Raw genomic sequence first — 25,984 nt, 5'->3', positions numbered from 1 at the left:
GAAGATGCCAACTTGATTAGAACAAGCCATGCTTGCCATCTTGTGCTGCTGTCTTCCCCAAGCAGCCACTCAGTAGCTGGCAGTGAACAATATCAATGGTAAAGTTTATAACATTATAAATAATCTGCTGCTAATTTCCCCTGCTTCTTGCCACTTGCCTCCCATGTTACAGTTACTCCCAAGTATCAGCCACCAGGGTACACAACACCTTTAGTCCTAAGGTACACATCTCAATTAAAATTCCATCTTCCTTGGGTTCAAAGCCCAGACCCTCCACTTGTACCAGCTGTATGACCCTGGGAAAGTGACTTTATTTCTACATGCCTTCATGTCTCCTTGGCAAAGCGGGGGATTTAATGGCTCTTCTACCCTCGTTGGGACAGAGTGATGATTGAATGAATTAATAGGTACAAAGCATGTCAAACAGTGATAAATATTTCCTGTAATTATGTTGTCATTTGTGAGTTGAGATTTGAAGGATTACAAATGAAACCATAGGGCCGGGGATTTAGCTGAGTGGCACCACGCCTGCCTCGCAAGCGCAAGGTCCTGAGTTTGATCCCCGGTCGGTACCACACACACAAAAAAATGAAACCATAGATTCTGACAGGTATTAATTCTATAAACTAATTGAAAAAATAGACAGAAAAAGAGAGCCATGAACATTAGATGGAAGAATACCCACTTCCTCCCTGCCACCCTGCCACCTCCCAAAATAGAAATTGGCCCTGTTCAGAGACTGGCCAACTGTTTCTCATGCCTGCACAGCACTGGGTGATTTGTCACAACAGAACACATCAGCATCTTGGGTAAACTGAGTCAGGTGGGCTTGCTTAGGCTGTTGGACCACTTGTTACCTAAATGAACTCTACCCTGAGGCACACTGCATCCCACCCCCCACCAAGCTAAGAGACTGAGGTTCCAGCTGCCCCTAAACTTGCCCTGCATTTTCACGTGGGTTTTCAGCTCATTTTGAATTTTCCCTTTCTGGTGTTCATTAACAAATAAAACTGGTGGTTGGAAGAATTGGAGACATTTTCCCCAGCAGCTTGGAGGCATTAAAAAGGGGCTTAATGAGGGGGAACTACATGTGCAAGAAGTCCATTGGTTCTCCAGGACAGGGGTCATTCAGGCTCAAGTTCATATTCAGGGTCTAAACTGATGACTGGAGGGTGGGCTTGCCCAGCTGATGACCTCTTTTACTTATTAACTGATATTTACTTCATCCATGACTACACACAAGTGCTGATGACTTTTTCATGTATCATTTCCAGCAACTATGCAAGCAGCCATGTGGTCCATCACAGGGTTTGTGGGTTGTAACCTAGAAGGGAATAAAAAGTAACAAGGAAAAGCGACTTTACTTGTTTAAGATGATACAGATATGGCAAATGAAATATGGAAAATAATTATCCCGCCTGAATTCACAAAGTTCCTGAATGGGATCCTACTTTCAGAATGAGGAGCAGAGTTGTATGACTAGGAATTGTGTTATTGTTACTTCAGCCTCTTCCAAATAGTGTGATTGGGACTTACTTAGCAGGCATGGCTCCTACTCAAGGGTGGCCTCAGGAGCCTAAGTGGGAGTATTTTGGAGGATGGTGACTGGCTGATATATTTACTTTTATCTCAAACACAGTGACAATTTCTAATGCTTTGCATTAGGGAGGTTATGAAATATTAATTGCTGCATATTTAAATGTGTAGCCTGCCTTCTTCCAAAAAAAGATCTAGGCACCCAGGAACTACTAAAACACATCTGGGCCACCACAATTAAAAGTACACAAGGAAAGCATCTACTAAAAGGAGCAAGAAAAAAAATAATTGCTTTCAGAATTTCTTGGGCTGCTGCAACACAGCCTGCTGACACCCCAACCAGCAGTGCTTTTTGCCTAGCACTGAGGGTTTAGTGGTAAGACAGCCAAACAGGAATTTTCTTCTCCTGGAAGCTGTATTCCTTTGGGAGGGGGCAGGTTATAAAAGGAAAATGAACGTGCAAAAGAATTTCCCAAGATGTTAAGTGCTAGTAGGTGAAAGTGGGTGGCTGGCAGGATAAAGGTAACAGCCCACCTTAGATTTATGGCCAGGGAGTCTGTGAGGAGATGACTTTCAGACCTCCCCTCTTCATTTCATCCCTTCTGCTATCTCCCACCCTCTCATCTTGGCATCAGACTTCCTAGTGTCTGCTTATCTCCTACTTCCCATGCATGGCTTAGCCTTGCTGAACCCCAGAACTGAGTTTAGGAGTCAGGCATCCTGGATTGTATTCACAGAACTACTCCAACATTTCTCCTCCTCCTGATCTCGTTTCAGCTCTGTTCTTTCCCCATCACTGTCACAGGGACAAAATCTACAAGGAATACATTATCCCTGGCACCTGCCATGTACTTACAGTCTTAGGGTCTTTGATTTTGATGTTTACTTCTAGTCCACTAAACCAGTGTCACTCATTTTCCTGGCCTCTGCTTAGATTTCACCTTGATTACCCCCAAAATGAGTGGCCCCCTCCTCTGAGCTCTCTCAACATTTGGCTTGTATCCCCATCTCTCTGGTAATGTGGCATGGCAGGTTTTCTTTTTTCAGGCCAGTGTCTTCACATGGCACACCAACTAAGTATAGTGTTTTTCTTTGCATCCATAGTGTCTAACAGTGTTCCTTGTAGTATAATAATTGTGCTAGTTGATGCTTTTGAGTTACTGCCATATTCCAAGCTCTGCTAGGCACTTTGCATGACTCTTTAAACATTATTGTACTGATTTTATGGAAAATGAGGCTCCAAGGGACTGAGAAACTTGTCCAGGTTTGCGGAACTGGTAGGTGGCAGACCTGGGATTTTCCACTAGATGTTTTAAATGTGAGAGCCTGTGCTTTTTCCACTTCACAGCACCATCTTTCTTAGGATGCCTTCCCTAAGTATTTACTAAGTGAAAAAAATGTGTTTCAGTACTGAGGAATTCCCACTGTGGCAGCATAATGCATCAAAGGAAGGTGTATGGTAATGATTACTCTTCAGTCTTAGCACAAAATCCAGATCAAATAAAGGTCTATCAAGGTCTTTCATTTATTTAGGAAAGAAAGACTAGTTGAAAAAAATGTCTGCTATTCTCTCTGTCTTCTCATTTTTTGGTCTTGGTTAGCGTTCCTGGAAATGAAAAAGGGAAATGATGAGTTTAGTGAGAGATTAGGGGTTGGTATCACAATTGACCACAAATAATTGTGTGTAACCAGGGCTGTGTGGGCACATCTAACAACTCCCAATCTGGTAATTTCAATGAACAGAACACTGAAAGGGTGACTGTTGCTCCATTCCATTCAACAGATGCTCATTCCTAACCCCGTGGTTGCCCAGAGTTGACCAGATAGCTGGGCAGAGCTGAGGTATATTGACCTTTGGCTGTGAAAGACATGGGCACCCATGAGCCATCTTTTCCCAAACATGGAGATACAGATGCCATCTCAGTCCTACAGGGAAAGGGTCTACATGCTCAGTTTGGCTCTGGTGTAATAACTCACTGCATTTGGAATTTAGAATCATTAAATGTTATTTGGATGGTATATTTAGGTTTTTAAATATTGTCTCCTAATTAAATAATTATTAAAATTAAAGTGTCCAGCCTAAATGTTCTAATGAGTGTTTCTCTGTGAAGGTCAATACCCTAGCCCTTGTTAAATATAACAAGTTCTCACACCTTCTTCATCGTTCAGGGCCCTTAGCTTGGAGAGTACTGAGTACTGAGATGATAAGGTGTGGTCTTCACCCTGAGACTCTACAATACCTGGGGAGGCATCAACAGGTGGAAACACAACTGACCTGAACCATCTCATTAATACAGAGAGCCAACTTAGATTTAGATTGAAAATCCCTTATCTGAAATACTTGGGACCAGTGTTGGGATTTCAGTATTTCAAGATATTTGCATATACGTAATTAGATATCTTAAGGATGAAACCCAAATCTAAACAGGAAATTCTTTTGTTTTATGTACACCCTATACTCAGCTTTAAGGAAGTTTTATACAGTATTTGGTGCATGTACATTTTGACGGATCCCATCACCTGAGGTCAGGTATGGAATTTTCTTCTTGGGCTTCACGTCAGCACTCAGAAAGTTTCTTATTTTAAAACGTTTTGGATTAGGGATGCTCCCACCCCACAGTCTAATAACCTTTTATCAGTGAAAGTCTTTCTTTCATTACATACTGAACACCTTCTTTATGCCAATTGTTTTAGGCATCAGAGATGATGTCATTAACACAGTGCCCTGCCTTTGGATGTACATTGTATAGAGAAAAAATAAGCAGGGAAGAGGAATGTGCCAGAAGGATGGCACAAAGTATGTGCCAGAAGAAGAGGCTGCTGTTTAAAAGGGAGGTTGGGGAAGGTGAATTTTAATCAGGGGCCTGGAAAAGAAGAGAGGGCAAACTCAATGGGAATCTTGGGAAGGAATATTCCAGGCAGAGGCCACATCAGAGTCAGAGACCCTGGAGCAGGAACATGCTGGGCACACTTGAGGACAACAGGGTGCCTGAGTGAGTGAAGGACCTAGGGTCAGAAGTAACAGGGGACAGTAAATATAGGGCCTTCAATAAATATGTGAAAATATGTTTGACACCTCAGGCCATTAGAAAAATGCAAATTTAAACAACACTGAGATTCCATCTTACTCCAAAAAGAATGACCACCATCAAGAAATCAAATCAGTGCTGGAAAGGTTGCAAAGAAAAAAGAAACCATTCTACATTGTTGGTGGGAATGTGAACTAGTACAACCACTATGGAAATCATTACCAAGATTCCTAAAAAAACTAAAAATAGAAATTCCATTCACCCCAGCTGTTCCCCTTCTAGGTATCATCCCAAAAGAGTTAAAGACATCATATTACAGTGATACATCCATGCTCATGTTTATAGCACCACAACTCATAATAGCTAAATCTTGGAGTTGCCTATATGCCTGTATGGGTGTATGCCTATCAATACATGAATGGATAAAGAAAGTATGGTATTTATACATCATGGAATAATACTCTGCCATAAATAAGGATAAACTTGAGCCATTTGTAGGAAAATGGATGCACCTTGAAACCATAGTGTTAAGTGAAATAAGTCAGACACACAAGCTTAAATATTGCATGTTTTTTGTTTGTTTGTTTGTTTTGGTACCAGGGATCAAACTCGGGACCTTGCATTTGCGAGGCAGATGGAGGAACCACTGAGCTAAATCCCCAGCCCTGCATGGTTTCTCTTATATGAGAGACTCAAATATAAATAAAGAGAAAAATAAAAGATAATAGGAAACAGGGAGATAGATCTTTTGCAAAAGAGTAGGGGACTACATTATGAAGGAAGGGAGGGAAAGAGGATAAAAAAAGAATAAAGATGTGCCATGTGCATCTTCCAACTCCACACAATGAATGTAGTCATTATGTACTGCAAGCATGTACTAATAAAAATTTTAAAAAAGAAAATACAGGACCTTATAGGTAATTGTAATTCTTGGTGTTTTAGTAAAGTAGATCTAAAAGGGTTACTTTGGCTGCTGTATTAGTCAGTTTTTCCAGTAATATAACAATACTTGAGGCTAGATAACTTTTTTGTTTGTTTGTTTGTTTGTTTGTTGGGATCAAACTTGGGACCTTGCACTTGCAAGGCAGGCTGTGAACCACTGAGCTAAATCCCTGGCCCTAGGCTGGATAACTTTTTAAGAAAGTAGATTTATTTAGCTTATACTTCTGGAGGCTGAAGGGCCCACATCTGGTGATGGCCTTGCTGATGGAGTCCTGAGGCTGCACATGGCAAAAGACAGAAAGTGTGCACATGCATTCAGGACTGTCTCCCTCTTCTTATCAAGTCACCAGCATCCAATGGGGGCCCTGCCCTGATGACCTACTCTAACACCAATTACCTCCCAAAGGTCCCACATTTAAACACCATAGCTGGATTCAATTTCTATATTCTTAATACCTCACGTCTGAGACTAAGTCTCAAAGCACAAACCCTTGGGGCAGCTCAAATCATATCCAAACCATAGCAGTGGCTCGTTGAGAACAGATGAGAAAGGGGAGCAAGTGTAGAGCAGGAACTTTCTTGAGAAACTGTGGTGATGACTCTAGCATTGATGATGGGGGGACCAGGATGGTACCAGTGGAAGTGATGAGATGTACTGGAATTCTGGATTGTTTTTAGGGTGTCAAGAGCAATCTAGAATAAGTTTGAGATGTTTAGTCTGAACAACAGAAATTTAAAAAATGGGAAAGATGCAGGAAGATCTGGTTTCCAGGGAGAATTAGAGTGCTTGGATGAATAGTTTAGGATGCCTCCTAGATGTCAAAGTATGTCAAAAATATGGAGAGAGGATGGGGTGATACCTGAGTTTTGGAGACCAGGGGAAGTAAGGGGCTAGGCCATTAAAGGGAGGAAGTACAGAAACCACAGCCTAGGTTCAGATCCCAAGTCCTCTCTATAAACCTGAACAGGCTTTTGTTCCTTCTGTGTCATGAGGTAGTGTAAGTTATGCTGCAGGATGATTGGGAGGGCTAATTGAGGCCACATTCATAGAGCACAGTGCATAGTACATGATGGGAGGTGGATGGATATTCACTTCTCTTGTGTACCTCGTTCTGGGTTCCTAGCCTCTATAGGTGAAGCTATGAAGCTTTATAGGTGAAGAATGTGAGCATGAGGAGGTGAGACTCCATCCTGTAAACAATGGGAGACATTTCCAGGGAAGTTTCTGAGTAAAAAGAAATAAAAATTATGTTGGTGTGGTTAGGATGGGTTGGCTAGGGGATATGGGGTATGCGTAACAGGGGAAGGGAGTTGTTGCAAAACCATAGAGGTATGGTGTAAGGAGGACCGTGGCCAGTATGGTGGCCCTGGAGAAAGAGTGGGGTGGGAGCCTAAGCACTTACGGGCCCAGAGGCTTTCTCTGAGCCAAAGCATTGTGAGCTCCTGAGGCTCCTCATGGAGTATTTATTTACCAGTTATCTTCCCAAGGACACTGCAATCTCACCATGATCATCCCCTTTCCTGTAGCATATCTCCCAGCCAGGCCCCTGCGCCCCACTTGGAGCAGACTTCAGAATCACTCATTCTGTGCAGTGGGGCAACAAAAGCCTCGGGTGCAGCTTTTCACCTCTCTCCACACTCTTCTAATCTTGATTCCTTTTGCCTGAAAGAATACATGCATCCATTAGGGTCAAACATCTCTCTTTTCCATTTAATATTAGCTGTGGGCAAGCTGGGAGTTCTCTTGTGAATAAAAGAACATGTGAGAATTGAGACATGGGGGAAGCCTCCATGGGGGCCGCCTCCATGGGGGCCATCTGTCCTCTGTGCACACACACTCCACACAGGTGGGGCGAGGGAAGGTTGGGGCAGAGTACGAGGAGGGTGGTGTTGCTTCCTGAAGGACTGAAAAGACAGAAATAGGCCAACTACCCACAGTGGAAGTTTTTCCTACTACCAGAGATCAGAATGTGCCATCCCTTGAGGCAGCTCTGTCCTGCAGATGTGTTTTATTTGAACCACACGGCTTTTTAAGAAGTTTTAAATTTGTTGCTATTTAAAAATCAAGAGATTTCACATTTAAAATTGGATTTTGGCAACCAGATTACTTGCTCCAGCAACTCAGGCCTAGCCTTCTTCAGAGAGCAATCAGCCAAGCTCTGTAGTGGCTGCAGGTCCATAATCCCCATGGACCCCACCCAGCATTACCTCAGTCTTTTCCCTACTTGACTTGCATGTGAGTTTGCAATCCCAGGTTTAAAGTAAGATCAGACTGGGCAATCAATGATCTCAAAGTGAGGAGCTTACTAGATGTTTGCTTAATACGGAAGTGAATTGAAAAGAAAGTATGTGCAAAGATGGAGATCAGAGGGAGATCTGTAGTTGTCTAGACAGTGATGATGAGGGGCCATGCTCATTTTCTTAAGAACAACTCTTCTATCATAAGTAGGCAAATTCACCATCAGCAAGGACCCCTCCCCTGGCAACCAGCTCATGCTGCCCTCTGGCCTGAATTCTGTGGAGACCACCCATCCAGGACCTCTGTGAATTGTGTCTGGGATCCATCCTGCATCCAACTCCCATTAGCAGTGAACACACAGACTTGGGAATTTTGTAGCAAAGGATTTCATTTGTCTTCTTATGCCTCCTCAAAAAAAAAAAAAAAAAAAAAAAAGACAGAGATTCCAGCATACCTAGTGTCAGTATTCTGACTAAAAGACTGACTTGTCTCTCCTGGCTTTGATGAAGGAGCTCAGGATTCCTGCTTCATTATTACTAAGAACACTGATTTCCAGAGTTACACATTTGAGCAGACAGCACATCCAGGGTTTGTGGTTTAGGTGAAAAATGGTTTTCTGTGTTCCTTGTGTTCATCCTTCAAGTTCATGGCCATCACCACCTGAGAGTACTTAGTCCTCTAGATAACTAAAAGGGAGCATAAATCCTACTTGCTTTGAACATGGCCCAGGATTTGCCAAATGTTACTGTACTGGCCAATGCTAATCAGCTCTTCCTCTCTCCTCCCCTCTTTTGTGCCTGTAAATCAAGAGGCTCCAGTATTAGTCACTGCAAAAGAGATAATTAGTAAGTACAGGCCACTACCTCCATGCATCACTCTGTGCCTCAGATTCGAACTAAGCTAAGAAGTTGGATAACTCGTTGCAGCAGAACTTTGTTTTCAAACAAAGCTTGTGAGTCTGCAGGTTTCAGTGTAGATTCTGTATCTTTTTCAGCTATCATAAGGATAAATATGATACACTGCCAGAGGGAAAGCTACCCACCCATTTTGGGGAGTTTTCCTTTCCTGGAAAAAATATGTTTTAGCACCCAAGGAATTTTAAACTGTAAATTTCTTAATAGTATAGTCTAGAATTAAGATATTTTATAAATACTTTAACCTCCTCAGTGATAAGACCACAGAATAAGATCTCACTTTTTCCCACTGGGCTATCCCCCAACCCATTCCCCACTCTCCTACCCCGCCACCAAGAAAGCCCTGCCTGTGCCTTTGCCAGCTGTTTGTCCAATTAAAACATTAATTTCCTGCTCTGGCAGGACTCATAATTAAGGACACTGCTGCCCCCTGCCAAAAGACTCTTCAGACCAACTAAATAGCCTAGAAACTTCCTTCGCATTCATTGCTGACCAAATACTATAGGCCTGCTTGGAAGTGTTCCTCTTGTGTATTTATGACTTTGGAGCTACTCAAATACATGCTGGCTTCTATTTTTTCTACTATATGGTCTTTTTCCAATTTTTTAACTTCCCATATCATCTTTCCTATTTGTAAGCAGAACAAATAGAAGCCAAAGTAGCCAATCAGAATGGTAAAAACTCAGCAATTCAAACCAGGAACTTGAACTCTTCCTGTGAGAGCAGCACTTGCAACATAAACTGGGGCTTGTACTGGCCTTTTTCCTCTTCTAGAAGATGAGAGTATAAGGTGGTATAAACCTAGACCTTTTATATTAATGTTAAAACCACATTTCCTCATATCTAACATGCCACTAATTATATAAGAAGTATCATACTATAGGTACCAATGAGAAAAAGAAATTTAAAGATGTCCCACCAGTTAAAGGATGCCAAAACACCTTGAAAGATGGCTTCTTATGAGTAGATTGGTCACAGCAGAATTATGTGGCTTTCAAATCCATTCAGGCAACTTTGGCAACTTCTTCTGCCCTGGCTTGCATTGCTTGGTGTAAAATAGGCGATCCTTTTTTAGTGATCTTAGCAACAAAATGTAATACTGTTTTTTATCTCTTTAGGGGTATGTGTTTAAGCAAATAAAGCATTTGCTTATTCCTTTGCAAGAAAATACAGAAGTATGGACCTTCTTCTGAGGATATTTGTTGCATCCATATCAAATTTATGCCCCTCTGCTTTCTTTTTGAGACTTTGTCTACAGTCACTTTTCATTTCAATGCTGAATCATAATGTAATCTTTTCTAAGACATTTAAATGTCAATTAACACTGTAGTACCAGGGAGTGCACCCAACGCAGTGGAAGAGACACAGTGATACCTATGACTATGTTGGCCATGCTTAGGCAATGGCACCATTATCATGTCTGCTGCTGCTGGCAACAGAAGCTGTTCAACCTCATCACTACACATGCTTCCTGGTCTCAGACATGTTAATGTATGGGAAAATGAGCCTCTAAAATAGATGCATTGTGGGAGTAGATACACATTGCTATCTGGCTAGCAAGGTACTAAACTCTTGACAACACAATGTCATTCAAACCTTATACCAATTCATATGTGCAGATTAAAAAATGTAACCAGGTTAATAAAATTACTTAGATCCCCCAGATAGGTAAATTTTAGGGTAAAGATTCTGATCTAGACCTTAGGCCCTTCCATTCTGCTTGTTCTGTGGTACTATAGGCAATATAAATCATGTGCACATCAAATATAGACTGACATTTGGGGAGGGGGCTTATTGGACAAAATATTTATTTTTAGTACATGTTTGTAACATAATATTTACATTCCTTTTGTGGAGTGGGTACATGTACATAATTCATCTTAATTCTTTTAGTTTTTGTTTCCTTTCAAGAAAGTGAAATATCACTCCAAATAGGTTCTGAAAGGTTTATTATATAGCTCAATCATATAAGATTTTGTGTAGTGAATGGATAAGAGTAACATAATCAGCACATTTGTTGTATGCAAATAGACATTTCTTTAAGGAACTCATGAGTGGATTTCGGGTTTTACAGCTACGGAAGTTGGCTGTCCTCCCCATGTCATCATTTCCTGACAAAATCTTGCCTGTGAACTAAGATGACTTGCCCAGTGACAATGAAATTGCAATGAAAAGTGTGGACCTGGATCAGCTCAAACCTTAAACTCCTGGCCTTTGGGAATGGTCTTTCCCTCCCTCTCCCTGTTTTACTAGTGACAAAGTTTGCTTTTTGGTAAAATAGATGATGAATGTATATAAATACATTATTGTTAAAAACTATAAAAGCTGTTTTTACTCTCCCAATGCAAGAAGATGACATTTTCCAGTGCACAGCCACCCCTGGTTCTGGCTTCTCTGAGGAACAAGGGACTGACTTTCAGACCAGCACAGAGGCAGAGATGGAAGCCACCAACCCTGCCCTTAAAGAATAGCGATGCTGAGAAAACTCCTGTGGCTTTGTGGCAACAATGATTTTGTTCCATGGACAGTTAAATATGGAATCTGGGAAGAGTTGTATTTTTGTTCAATTCTGTGGGAGCAAAACGCCCAAAAAAGGAGAATGTGATTTAAGAGCTTTCATGGTCAAAGTAAACACCAGCAAGAAGGAATTACTGGATCCAAACAGTTAAAGATCACCAGCCTCAAGCCCTCGTCATGTAGACACCATAACTTTCATAGATGTGTGTTCCAGCAGCCAGTGTAGAGATTGCATTAGGAGAACATAACAAGTATCTTTAAAAAACTGTGTACTTAAGTCATAAATTCATTTGGTTTTGACAAGTATATATTGAGTACCTACCTGTAAAAGAAAGGGGGATTTTTGGCAGGCCTGTGTACTTGAAGAGCCCTCTCTGAGCACTTGCAGCTAGGATGAAACTCTCTGACCTCCTGGGTTTTGTTCCAGCTGTAAAGGTGCCTCCCACTACGGCCTGACCAAGGACAGAAAGAGACGCTCCCAAGGTGGCTGCTCTGATGGCTGCGCAAGTCTCATGGCCTCCTCACTCTCCCCAGAGGTTTCGGCAGCTGCCACCATTTCCTTAACAACCCATGAGCCTGGGCTAGACAACCCTGCCTACATGTCCACAGTGGAGGATGGTCAGCCAGAAAACAGCCCCATGGACACTGGCAGGAGCAACCGAAACAGGGGTGAGTTCAATGGGTGGGTGTCTGGGAATGGACTCTTGGTCTTCCTTGGGTTTACACTCTGAGGAATACTCACTGTGGAATGTTCTAGAAATGTTTTTTTAAGGGAAATGGTTCTGATAGTTTTGGCAGCCACTCAATGTCCAATTCTCCAAAGTGAAATGAAACCACGAGTACCTCAGATCATTAAAACGGTGTAATCTGACTTGGTGAAAGGGGTTGAAGTGAGCCCTAGTGATTTATGACTCCTGCCTGCTCAAGAAAAGTACTGTTATATCCAGTTTAGCCCAGGTGGGAAAGAAGAGAGATTTTTAAACAAGCTGGATATATTCATTATAGAAAACTTTAAAAATACAGATAAACAAATTCTATATTCCCTCCATCTAGAAGTAATAACTGTTCATGTTTTATTGTATATATCTGATCCAGTGTGTGCATAAAAGATGACTTAACACATAAGTACTATTCCTCTTGTCTCTCTTTTCCTCAGCATGGCCCTTTGAGCGATCCAGTTTCAGAAGCAGATCTTTAAAAAAATTTAATCGAGCCTTGAATGTTCTTCGAAGGACAAAGAGTGCGAGTATAGTTGCCAATCGTGCTGAGCAGAGCAGGGGAAACCATGAAAATGCCACTGAAGGTAAATGAACTCCCCCACAAGATTGGACATGGCCTGGGCTCCCAGAGTGACATTAGGGTTGAGGTCAGGCTGACTACCATCCACCTTCTGTGACCCCTCTTCCCAAGGGCAAAATATTTTCACCTTGATCAGCCTATTTCTCTTGTAGGTAAATGAGGGCAGAAGCTACTGCTCTCCATTTGCACAGATGAGGGAAAAATTGTTGGAACCTTTTCCTTCAGGGACTAGCTTAATGCATATAAATTTTAATAATAGAGTGAAAGGCTTTTACAATAGTGTTTGTACATAGTAAATGGAATATAAGTACTTGCTCTTATTACAACTATGAATGAGGTATGGTTCTGGTATTTTACATGCATTTCTTCATTTACTCCTCAACACAATCCTAAGTAGTAGTTACCATTATTCTTTCTGTTTATATATGAGGAGACTGAGGCACAAGGAGATTACTTAGCTTATTCCAAATTATCTTGCTGTATTTTGAATTCAGGTAATGTGGCTCTGGAATCTATGTAAATCAAGCTGTTAGATCTTAGATCCTATATGTTTTCCCCAATATAAATGGAACTGGTGAAGTACTGCCTTATTCATTTCTTTTCATTTTATGTTAGAATTTTAAAATAGTAAAAAAAAAAAAAACAGTTTCAAAAAATGGAGCCCTTCCTGTGTGCCAGGTAGTTTTAAGTCATTTAGATGTTGTAACAATGCTAGGGGATAGGATTATCATTTCCGTTTTTACACAAGAGGACACTTGAGACCCAGAGAGATTAGGTAACTAACCCAAAGTCACCCAGCTAAAAACTGGAAGAACTAGGATTTTAACTCAGGTCCTCTGGTTTCAGAAACCACTCTCTTAACTACCAGGGTATATTGCCCTCCACTACCAAGGGTTGGGAGGTAGAACTCCAACTATTGTATTTGTTATGCCTCAGAAAATTCATGCGTGGTCACAGAAGCCTCCTTCTTATTTAAGATCACCTCATGCCCTGTATTCATTCACATGCTCTCCCTCCCTCCCCCTCCCCCCTCCCCCCCCTCATGTTTTAACAACTCTGAGCTTCTCACAGCCCCTAAGTATTAAATCTCCCTTACCTCCCTGCTATGGTCCAGCCTGCGCTCTCACTTTCCTTCCAGCCAGCATTCTAATTCTTCATAAAATTCTAAATTCTTCTAAAAGCAGGGATAACAATCTGCTTCACAGAGTTATTACAAGAAGTAAAAATATATTCATTCAAATTGCTTAGCTCAAGGCCCGTTATATCATAAATTCTCAGTAAAATAATAATTGTTAAATCCTGTAGTCTGTGAGTGAGGACACAATATTGAGTAAGTCCTTTCTCAACCAAGGAGAGTTTGATAGCTTAGAAACTACTTTAACTCTTCAAGATCACTAAGACTTATTGGCGTGGCTCTAATTAACATCGTTTACTAGTGTGACTAGGTATGTCTTTTCAAACTACAAAATCAGACATCTCTAAGTAGTTTAGGTTTGGGAATATGATTTTTATAATTTGTTAGGAAGAAAGTAGCAAGCAACGGTGAGGAAGGAGGGAAGATCAGCAGCTTTGATGATTATTTCCAAATCTTTCTTTGCACAAAATAATTCTTTTAAAATTTCCATTCCCTTGTCAGCAGACATGTTCTTACAGATGCTTGTGGGATAGACTAACTAATGTAATCAAAGTAGTTTAAACATTAATTGAACTCAGTCACACAAGTACTGTTAGCACCAGGAACTGGCAGATTACAGAACTGACAGATTAAGACAGTTACTGGCTGCCTTACAGAAAAGCCAGTCACTTATATTAAATCTGCATGGAGTTTAAGAGCACATATTTACAGTGTCTCAAGCTCCTTCTGGCCACTAAATTACCTTGTTAATCATAATCTTCAATATTTTAGAAGCAACTTAGTTTTGTTTTGTTTTTTTTCCTGTACTGTTCCTGGAGAGTTGAACTCATTAGGGTAAAAATGGACTAAGGTAATGGATTTCGAAAGTAGTCACAAAGAGTGAATTATGTAGAACTAAGGCCCACAGTGTTATATCTTTCCAGATGACAACATTCAAGGAGACTCTTAGGGCAAAGGCAGATGTCAGCAGCTACAGGAGACAGAAACATCTTGGCCCTCCACATCCTCACTTGAGCCTCAGGCTATTCAGAGGAGCCACTTTTCCCACCAAAGTATATGTGGCTTGGTCCCAGTGCTTCTTGGAGTCCCCTCTGAACACTTCTATTCAAACTGAAGTGGGAAACAGAGCTAGTCCTGCTGCTGGTTTATAGATCCACAGGGAAGTCCCTTGAGGACTCTAACCTGGGCATGAACACCTGGCTCCAGGAAACCTGATGGAGGCAGCCAGTGTCCCTGTCTTCAGGAGCCTGGCTACTGGCCTAGCTTAGAGTGCCACCTCACTTTGCAGCCTCCAGCCTCCTTAGTTCATGTCCCTGCTCTGTGCTTTAAGGAGCTTCTCTATAAAGGAGTGACTGTTACTATCAAGCTACACGGCAGTCAGTTTGACTGTCCTCTCTACCTTGTCACAGTGGATGAGAAGTAGGAGGGAACTGTGAAAGCTTTTGTGGAAAAAAGATATTCAGTCAAAAACTAAAGTTTGAAAACACCAACCTACATGATCTTTGGCTCTCCTTTTAACTCTAACATCAGTGACTCAGGCAGATCAAAGATGAAGTTCCAGAAGCCACCTCCAAGGCCTTGACTTCATCTTGAATATGAGTTAGGTCTTTTGACTTCCCTTTACTGCTAGAAAGGACTGAAGACTGCCAAGCCTGAAAAGCAGGCCCTTCAAGAAAAATATCTCCAAAGTGATCTACGAGGGCAGAAAAGCAGATTGGTTCTGTTTCTGTCCCTTGATAAGCAAGTGATGAAGTTTCAATTCGTTCCAAAAAGACATTCATTCATTCCTTTTCACCAAGCAAGCTTCAGCTGAAGGCTTCTGTGTGCAAAAGTCTATGCAGAGAACCAGGGAGCAGTCAGACAAAAGTCTCTCCAGGGTCTGAGTCCAATGAGGGATGCAAGAAAGGAGCACGAATAACAATAATAGAAGGTCTGACGACCTAAGAAGGAGAGGGCACCTTATAGGAAATGGTATGTTTAGAGAGAGTGAGGAAAAGAGAGATCAGGGTAAACTTTAATTGGAAGAGACCATTTCATGCAGGCCTTGAAGGAAAAATTGGGTTTAGGCCCAAGATTTAAAAAAAAAATTGCAGTAGAGAAATGTACCCTGGCACTGAGGCAGGAAAGTGGAAAACACACACAAGGAACAAGGAATGGCTTAGTTTGGCAAAAACAGTGGCTGTAAATACTCATTGGTGAGTGTCTTAAATAAACACTCTTTGTTCATTTCAGTCTTTCCAAGGTTGTATCACCTGATTCCACATGGGCAGATTACCAGCATCAAGATCAATCGAATGGATCCCAACGAAAGCCTCTCCATTAGGCTTGTGGGAGGCAGCGAAACCCCACTTGCCCACATCATTATCCAGCATGTTTATAGTGATGGAGTGATTGCCAGAGACGGCCGGCTGCTGCCTGGAGACATCATTCTCAAAGTAGAGACTGCTGCAGGGCCGGGATAGAGTGCTCCATATTAAAACAAAACAAAACAAAAACTCTTTTGGGGTGGGGGTGGGATGGGGTGGATGGTTGGATGATAGTAAAATGCATATGGACACTGGATTTCCATAGTTATTATGTTGTTAGAACTCTTCAGATGAGATTTATCATTTGATAATATAGGTCTGTTGCTCTCATGCTCTCCCTCTGTGCATAAATATTTATTTCTGTCTCTGCATCATTTTGTCTGTGTCCTCCTCTCCCCTCTTTCTTCTCCCATTTACCTTTGTTCTCTTCCTCCTTCCTTTTCTCTGCCCCCTCTTTCTCCTCCTCCTCTTCTTGCTGCTACTTTTCTTTCTTTCTTCTTTGAGTAGCATTAGTATAAAATAATGCAAAAGTAGAGCATATATTTTCTTAGATCATTTTAGAGCAGATTAATGGAGCAGTTTATATTTTATTCAGTCACATTCAAATACCCCTCTGAAGTAAATTTCCTGTGGTTTAAATGGCCACTCATGAAAACAAAAGCAGTCCCTAAGCTGTTCTCACCCACCCAGAAACATTCCGGGGAGACAAGCGGCGAAATAAATTGTCTGGGGCATTCTGCCATCTGAGGCTTGGTTGAGGGGAAGGACTTTATGAAGGAATTTTCAGAAGAGAAAGAGGGATAAAGGAAGAGTTGTTTATCAGGCAGAAGCCAAACATGTGCCAAAAGTGACAAGAACTCCCTCTCTGCTCATATATTCCCTATCTGATACATAGGTGGTTTCATCCCATCCTTCTAGGTTGCTGAGGAACAAGTTCCTGTCACAACATGAGCTGTTTGTTTGGCAGACTAAGTGGAATAAGAGGAGAAGTAATGTAAAGCAGTCACTGTAGAAATGCTGAAATTCCCCTGGTGTCTGAGGTAGAGAACAAGGCAGGGTATCTCAGCCTCAATGGGGATCAGCAGTATGCTCAGCAACACTGCATGGCCTCCTTTCTGTTCTAGTAGAAACTCAGCCTCAGAGGGTGGCAAAATCAAGCATTTTGATGCTTGTGGACTTCCTCTGGCACTTGCAGGCAGAGGAACGCCAGCACTCTTGAACAGGGAATCCTGGCCTTCTCTTGGCCTGGGAGTGAAGGGGGAAGCAGGCCCTGCCACCTCCTGCACGCTGCTCCCCTGTGCTTGTGCTAAAGTGGTGAGCCTCGTCATTGCACCCCTCTCTGGAGGTGTAGCAGGGAATTGGTGATAATGCACAAAGGAAGGCCTTTTTAAAGCTCATTCCAAGGTGCCTGTAAAAATGGGTTGCAAGTATAAGAGATCATACCAAACTATAGAAATTCCAGAAGGTTGTTGCTCCTCTGTGGGGCACCCCTCCTTAAGCACAGAGCACAGAGCTGCTGTGAATTCTTTTCTTCCACAACAGTGATTAATGTTGGGGGCTGCAGCCTCTAGGCTCAGCTTGTATAGCCAAAGTAATTAAAGCCAGAAAGCCCAATGTAGTATCAGCCCTGTAGGCTATTAGGGAGGCACAAGTGAGAGGCCCAACTTAAGGATATTTAAGTCACATTATAAAATGATCCAACCTTTCAATAAAAGAGCCTAGAAGTTTCCTTCTGCATGGGTGTATTTGCAATTGTGGGGGAATATTTTTTTCCTTTTAATAGAAACACAAGCAAAAAACTGTGCAAAAGACCACCTTGATATCTGGCATATTCATACGCACACATGCACACACACTTTGACTCCATCATGCACACACTTAGAAACATACTCATGGGGGCCGGGGATTTAGCTCAGTGGTTTCGCCACCTGGTGCGCAAGCGCGAGGACCCGAGTTCGATCCCCGGTACCAAAAAATAAAAATAGAAACATACTCATGCATGCACACTCAGGCACAACACATACTTCTTACTTTATCACAAATGCTCTCATACATTCCCAAACACACTCATGTACACACCCAGCCACATTCTCACATGTATACTAGCATATTTGTAGTACACTCATCCATACATATTCAGACATGTGTATCTCCTCCCCTCATAGACACACACAGTGGTTGGAACTAGAAGTTCCAATATGAGTGACAGAGGGAGTAAAATTCAATTGAAGATGTTTGGAAAGAAAATATCAATTCACTTTGGCCTGAACGGCCATTTAATGTAATCATTTGAGGTGAGGGGTATAACTTAATGGCAGAACATGTTATTTGCATGCATGAGGCCCTGGGTTCGATTCACAACAGCACGAAAAAGAAAATAAATTTTATAATCTTGTAATCATTTGACTGAACTGAATGGAAAACTTCCTTTTCTATTGCCTTTTCCTACATTTTTTCCTTCCTTGCCTTTCTACCAGCTAAAATATAAAATTGTCAGACAACAAAAATAAAGGTCAGGATTCGCAATTAAATGTGAGGGTCTATATGAGAACACCGTTGAAAAAATATGGTGTCTCCTCGTAGAGATTTAAAAAGGTACTGTTGGGGTATGGGGATATTTGGACACAGGATAAAGGGAGAGAGCAGACCAGTCTTTAGGGGGATGATGTCACAGTTATCCTGCCGACCTGAGCCTTTTATTTATTTTTTTGTGAATGCTAGCCTAGGCCTCTGAGGAATGGTGGCAGCAGGTATAGCTGACTGCATGATGACTCTACTCCCCTCAGGTCAATGGGATGGACATCAGCAACATCCCTCACAACTATGCCATAGGCCTCCTGCGACAGCCCTGCCAGGTGCTGTGGCTCACAGTGCTACGTGAACAGAAATTCCGAGGTGGGAGAAGCAGACAGACCTTGGACTCTTACGTACCTCGAAATGACAGTTTCCATGTGATACTCAACAAAAGTACCCCCGAGGAGCAGCTTGGAATAAAACTGGTCCGCAAGGTGGATGAGCCTGGTGTATTCATCTTCAATGTGCTGAATGGTGGTGTGGCAGACCGACATGGCCAGTTGCAAGAAAATGATCGCATATTGGCCATCAATGGACATGACCTGCGACATGGCAGCCCAGAAAGTGCAGCACATCTGATTCAGGTGGGTCATGGGCCAATCCAAGATAACAATTAAAAGCTCTCATCCTGGTGGAACCACTGAGCAGCTTACCACTTGTACCAAACAAACCCTTCTTTCAAGGAGTCTAAATGGAAAGGCCAGTGTTTCGAAGCTTCTCCCCAAATAACAATGATGTATCTCAAGGTCATGGGTATTCCTTCTGTGTTGCCAGCCAGCCATTCTGACTATGAATAAACACATTTTGTTGTGTACTATAGTCTCACAAGATTAAGATCACTAAAGCTCAGTAGAGTTATGTTAGTGTATTAGACATAGACCCAGGGGATTTTCAGGTAGATTCTAGACACATCCAAGATAGCCAGTTGTATTAACTTCCACAAGAAGCCATGCCATGCACCCTCCAGGGATCTTATGGATGGAGACCACAATAGGGATGGCCAAAGCTAAGTCTGATCTCCATGGCTAAGACCAGGTAACTTGGAAAGCTCATGGAAACCCAAGTATGAAGTCAGAGTCCCCTAATAAGAGAGGTACACAAATTCTTGATTATTTGGGAAAATAGAGTCCATAGTAGCCTGATGGTACTTCAAACTAATACACTTTTCTGACCAATGTAATGTCATTGAGCCCTCTAGCATTAATCTTCCTGACTTTGGCTAGGTCACTGTGAAATTTTCTTCTTTTTTCTTTTCAATTAACTTTTTATTTTGAGATAATTATGAATTAAAATAATCCAGAGAAATCCCTTGGACCCATCATTCTGTCCTCCCCCATTTTAGTATCTTGCAAAACCATGGTACAGTATCACAACCAAGCTCTTGACTCTGACCCAGTTAAGATACAGAATACATTCAGCATTACAAAGACTGTTATAAAAGTGGTTCTTTTATAGCCACACCCACTTCCCTGTTGCCTACCTCCTTCTCAACCCTTATCAACCAGTCTTTTGTGCTCCATTTCTATAATTTTGAATTTCAAAAATGTTATGTAGGTGGAATTATACAGTACATAAACTTTTATGATTGGTTTTTTCACTCATAATTTTCTTGGTGTCTCAGTAACATTTCATGAACTATTGGCTTTATTCTTAGAAGGACCGACATTATTCTGATCATTTGGGTTCTAACCCACTCGTTCTCTGAATTTAGAAAATGCATTAAGTTTCCACTTCTTACCTGGCCCTGCGTTAGGCACACAGTACAGGGATAACCCCTTAGATTGCTTTCCCAAAGGAGCTCACAATCTAACAGGGAAGATGAACTTTCCCAAAATGACTACCATGTGAGATGATAGTTGTGCAATGGAGAAACTCAGTAGGGTGTTAATGCAGATGCAGGAGAGGTCTTTGCTTGGATTGAACTTATGAATCCTTCTCAGTGGAGGGAGATCTTGAAATGGGGCTTTAAGAAATATGCAGAAGTTCTCTATGTGGACATCCAGCAAGGGTCATTCTAAGGAAGTATAACACAAAATAACATTTCCCTGATAGCCTTCAGAGAAAATAGTTAACACTTGGAGCATGACATACATGTACAAAAGCACCAGCAGATAAGCAGGAGTGAGAGGCACAGGCCAGATCACAGAGAGAACTGTGAACCAGGCTAAAGATTACCTCCGTGGCCATGGAATAGGAAAGAAAGTGACATGATCTAGAAAGAGCTCTCAAAAGGGAGTCGGAAGGTAATAGGAGATGAGCAAGATTAGAAGCCTTGTTTTAGGAGTCATTCCATCACCTAGCATATCATGGCAGCTTCATTTTAGTGACTGAGGAATCAGAACTTCAGGAATAGACAATCCATAGCAGGAACTGACTGAGCCCTGTGTTGTTGCACAGCCTGGCCTCAAGACTCAGTCTTCTAGTGCAAATCCTTTTACCCTACCCTTGGATCTGGCCATGGAGGGGTTGGCAACTCTTTTCACTGTTGTATGTAATGACTCATCTCTGCCTTTCAAGAGCAACTGGTAGATGGTAGTATTGTCAGTTTAGACCTGGGCACCCTGAGTCTGAGTGTGCAAGGGGACTTGCCCTGCCCACTAGGGTAGAAAGCACACCTGGCACCTTGGCCCTCTGCTGTGACTCTTGCTGGAGTACCAATTCCAAGGCGACTCTTAGCCCAAGGATGCTCATCTGCCCCTGAGGGCCCAAGCTCAATTCCTGTAGAGCAGGAAGAAAAAAAATCAAAGTTACCAGAGGCATTTTTTTTCCTGGGTTTTTGCCCTCTGTTCCCGAATTCATATGCCCAGCCCCAACTTCTCCCCTGACTCCACACTTTCATATCCATGTGTCTACCTGGTATCGCCCTGTAGGTGTCTAAAAGGCATCTCGAACCTAATACTAAAAACTGGCTCTTCCGGGGATTTAGCTCAGTGGTTTCGCCACCTGCTGCACAAGCGCAAGGACCCGAGTTTGATCGCCAGTACCAAATAAATAAATAAATAAACAAACAAACAAACTGACCCTTGGCTTCACCCCACTCCATGAGTGACCAAACCTGCTTCCCCCTCAATCTCTAGAAATGGCACTTCCACTTACCCAACTGCTTAGGCCAAAAGCCATCTCACTTTCTTCAACATTTCTCTCACCATCTCTTTCTCACCACCCCCATATACTCCATGAGCCAGGGTGCCCTGGATGTCAGTGTGGTTTCCCCCAGGGGCCTCTAAATTGGCCCCCTCACATCCACACTCAATCATCTCCCCCCTACTCTCCACATAGCAGCTAGAATGACCACTTACAAAATCAATCCAGCCATGCCTCCTCTTTTGCCTGCAGCCCTCTGAACCTTCTCAAGAGACTTCAAGTTGTGAATCCTTGCAGTGGCTTGCAGAGCCATACACACTCTGGCCTTTGAGTATCTCTCCTAATGCATTTATTCTTTCCCTTTGCTTAACCAGGTTTAGTTGCACTGCCTTCTTGCTACTCCACACACATCTTCCATGTCAAAGCCAAAGTTTCTATTGCCCCTCTGCCAGGAAGACTCTTCCAAATATCTGCACGACTCATTCTCACACCTCTTTCAAGTCTCTCCACAGATATCACCTCCTCAGAAAGGCCTTCTCTGACAGTCTCACCCAAACAGTGCACATGCTCATGAGCACACACACACTATTTGTATCCCCTAATCTGCTTCCCCTTCCACTATTTCATGATTACTTGCTGTTCTAGTATAGTATAGTACAGTGAAGTATTGTATTCTAAGCACTTAAGTGCTTGCAATGTCTGGCAAGAATAGGCACTTAATAAATAAATATTTATTACTTATAAATATTATCAAATTAATAAATGGAGCCAAATTATAAATGTGCAAATATATTTTACACATTAATTCCATCTCACAGGGATTTGTTATCTAACCACTTACTAAGAACCAGCATTCTATCTACTTTTATGTCCCCGATGTATTATGTCCCAGAGGTGTGCAGCACAGTGATGAACAAGACTGACAAAGCTTCTGGGCTCATCACACCTGAAGCATAGTCCTGCCTCTGAACACAAATACAACCCATGAGACAGGTAGCTGTGCCTGGATGTGCTAGCAGGTGAGAACAGAAAACAGACCACATGAAGACATTCACACATAAAAAACAAAAGAGTTCGTTTTTTTTTTTCATGAAGAAACTACGTTCTTAGCATGATTCTTTTCTTCTTGCTAAAAACTAGACTTGTAGGGATGGTCAATTTTTTTCATGTCACGCATCTTAATGCCCCCTGCAGATCAATCCATGAACCTCACATTCTGGAGCTAATTTTTGGCAACTATAATTCCAAATAAGCAAAAAACAAAACAAAATAAAACTCTTACTCATGTTATGTGGAAAAATTTTGATTGCATATGGCATTCTACTTTTGTAGATTAATAACAAGAGCAAAAAACATTTTTCCCTGAGAAAGTTAATTTATAATATAAAATCTTGCCTAATAGAATTTCTGATTTTTTTGCTTACTAAACAAGCCAATGTGCTTGATAAGCAGAAAAAAACTTTCTCTAAAACGAAAAGGGCAAAGTTAGCTGGAAAAAAATAAAATGCTGGGAAAAACCTCAGCTAAGCAATCTCTTGCTGTTTCTGAAAAATGGATTTTATTTATGTGATACTTGTAACACACACCAGGCCAGAGGGATTAAACCAAATACCCTTCAGAGGTTGAAACTCAGATTTCCACTCAATCCTTGGCTATGCTGCCCTTGTATTTCTACCCCATGAATCACACATTTGCTTACAAAGAAATTCCCAGACAACATGTCCTCTTGGTCATGTTCTCTCCCACAGTACCACACATTCTGCTTTCTTCTATATTACTTCAGGGAAGAGTTATTACAGAGAGACCACAACTGTTTTAAATGGGACCAGCTTTACATATGTTGAGCCCCAACCCTCGCTTATTCAGCAGCAGCTGGGTTAACCAGACTCCAGTGTTAGATAGAGAATCAAAGCCTCCTGAGAAGAAAACCCTTAAGGGGACAGAAGCCTCCAGAACAGAGCAATGGCTCACTTAGCAACTTAGTAAGTATAGCTTGATTTTTCACCATTATTTCTCAAATGATTTGAGCACTAGTACTGGATGGAATAAATATGTAAGTGACTGCTTTTTTGGAACTGCCCAATGCATACCTAAAATGATAGCACAAAAGAAATAATGGCCCAAAGCTTTGAGGCAAAAGGAAAAAAAGAGGTCTCACTAACTGGGTGGATGTAGAAGGTTGGTGCCTATCTACCCAGCTGTGAGCACTAGAAGTATTTATTCTGAGAGGTGTCCCTATTTTTGAAATGCTTTCATTGTTTTAGAATTCTGTATCAGTGAGTTCATACTTATTTATGAGTTCAAATATAAACAACAAAGGAAGTAATTTTGAATTTCAAATTTAACTATCTCTCTTGTGACTTTTTAAAGGCAACCTCCAAACTTGACACAGAAACTTAAAAAATTCAAAATTCATTTGTAGAGGTGGTAAGAAAAGGTATGTCAAGATATATTGATAAATAATTTTTTGTCTCAGATGAGTTAATGATTAAATGAGAAGTTATTTTATCAAAGAAAACTGGCAAGTAGGATCTTGAAACTTTAAAAAAGAATGTGATAGGGCTTTAGACAGAGCCAGAAAGCAAGTAATGTACTACTCATATTACCTGCATTTGTTCTAAATACATGATTCCAGCTCATAGTTTTGCTGTGTACTTGGAAAAAATAGCAGAACTTTTTGGGTAATTTAAACATTCAAGTCCCCTCAGAGACAGTAAGAACCATCAGTGAAATAAGATCTAATAGGTCTGTGTGTTTTTTACAGACCAGCACAGCTAATACGGAATCCAATCCCTACTTAAATAAATTGTCTTACCATGGTATGGTAGTAAATCCTTGAGCTGAATTCTCAAAGTCCAAATGATTTTTATATAGGGCTCCAAATATCATGTCCTATTGAGAAAGTGTGACTTGGCCAACTGTACAGCTTTTCAACTTAGAATTTTTTAAGAGCAACTTTTATGCATAGCTCCATGTTATGAATGTTAGGGATCTTGAAACTTAACTACCCTTTCTCTGATGCACATAGCCTCACATACATTTTTTTTTATTACGGAACAGATTTAGTCCTGAAAGTCATCTCTAGATGCCATAAGATAAATGATGTTTGAGTCAGAGGAGTGCATTCATTTTATTTTCTTGACAATCAGCAGATTGAGGGGCAAGGGAACAAAATGCTTATTTTGACTTTGTTGGTGGCATCTGTATGACCCTGGTCAGTATTATCATCATCATTAATTTCTTTATACCTCAGAGACATATGTTTCTGGGAATGTAGCAGTGAATATGGAGCCATAGTCTACCGGGGAAAATAAAACAAAGTACTGCTCTGATTCTCCTTTTGTACCCTCATCAGTTCCTAGTGTCTTTTGACCACTTTTCCTCAAAGCCTCCTGATCCCTTTTCGTTGGCCAGACTCTGTTGGCTCTGGCTCACTGAAGGAGCTCACCTGCCCAGCAGAAGATGGTCATGAATTATAATAGGCCATGCACCGGGCTAAGTCCTGACTTTTCTATGGTGAACAAATCTTTACATGCCAGATTTACTTTCTCAAACTCACTTTATAAAGAATATCAACTTACCTTGCAGCATTAGCTTATTCTGGAGTTATATTTCTGAAGCCCCCAAGTTTTTGCTCAATGTGAGGAAAATTTTCCCCCACAGATGTTCTTTTGCTCATTGGAAGGAAGAACAGTGTAAGGACTTTGTTCTCATGAGCGTGTGTATCAATTAACAAGATGACTGATGATTTTGGTATTTCCAAAAAAATTAGTTGATTGATTTGAGCTGTACTTGGGATTGAACCAAGGGTCTTTGCACTGAGATTCATTCCTACCCCTTTTTATTTTTTGAGACAGGGTCTCACTAAATTGCCCAGGCAGGACTCAAACTTAGGATTCTTCCTACCTCAGCCTCCCAAAGTGCCAGGATTACAGGTGTGTGCCCCCACACCTAGATGGCTTCAGTATTTTCCTGGCTTATCATTTGGATCTATGCCTCCAGTCATCTGTATACCATGTAGTGTGTGCACCATCCCACACACCTTTAGCAGTGGGCTGTGCTGCTGTAACATGTTCTACAGTGCAGTCTGATAACCTATTGTCTTTCAGTTAAGCAGTAATGATAAAGACAGACCTCTGTGGAGTTCTTGGCCCCATAAAACATAAAGGCAATCCTCTCTATTTGTGTGAAGCAGCAATGAGAATTCCATCAGTGACATTCCTTGTGCAGCTGGTTCATCAGGAAAAAGACCCTACTGTGATGGGCAGACCAGAACTCATCATCTAGGTCCAATTCTATACAACCATGCCCACCCAACTTTATTAGAGTGAGGCCAGAGTTAAAGTGTTTAAGGTGACTTGAAAACATGAAAAAGTTCATAAAAGATAAATAATTGATCTGGAAAGAAA

General features: G+C 41.5%; 1 protein-coding gene across 3 annotated transcripts in view; it reads left to right on the top strand.

The window, feature by feature from the left end:
* Lnx1 (ligand of numb-protein X 1) overlaps positions 1-25,984 on the top strand; it is a 124,170-nt gene that overhangs the window by 66,493 nt on the left and 31,693 nt on the right. For all 3 annotated transcript variants that reach the window (XM_021262340.2, XM_021262339.2, XM_004849714.3), the window contains 4 exons: positions 11,605-11,846; positions 12,334-12,480; positions 15,844-16,046; positions 18,704-19,075. In XM_021262340.2, the coding sequence (XP_021117999.1) occupies positions 11,605-11,846; positions 12,334-12,480; positions 15,844-16,046; positions 18,704-19,075 (964 nt within the window). The remainder of the gene's footprint in view (positions 1-11,604; positions 11,847-12,333; positions 12,481-15,843; positions 16,047-18,703; positions 19,076-25,984) is intronic.

Source organism: Heterocephalus glaber, unplaced genomic scaffold (assembly GCF_053883595.1).
Source record: "Heterocephalus glaber isolate CG9 unplaced genomic scaffold, H.glaber_assembly_v1.0 deba00001509, whole genome shotgun sequence".
In the NCBI taxonomy this organism is placed as follows: Eukaryota; Metazoa; Chordata; class Mammalia; order Rodentia; family Bathyergidae; genus Heterocephalus; species Heterocephalus glaber.
Note: the sequence above shows the minus strand (reverse complement) of the source record. Positions and strands in the feature narration are given on the sequence as shown.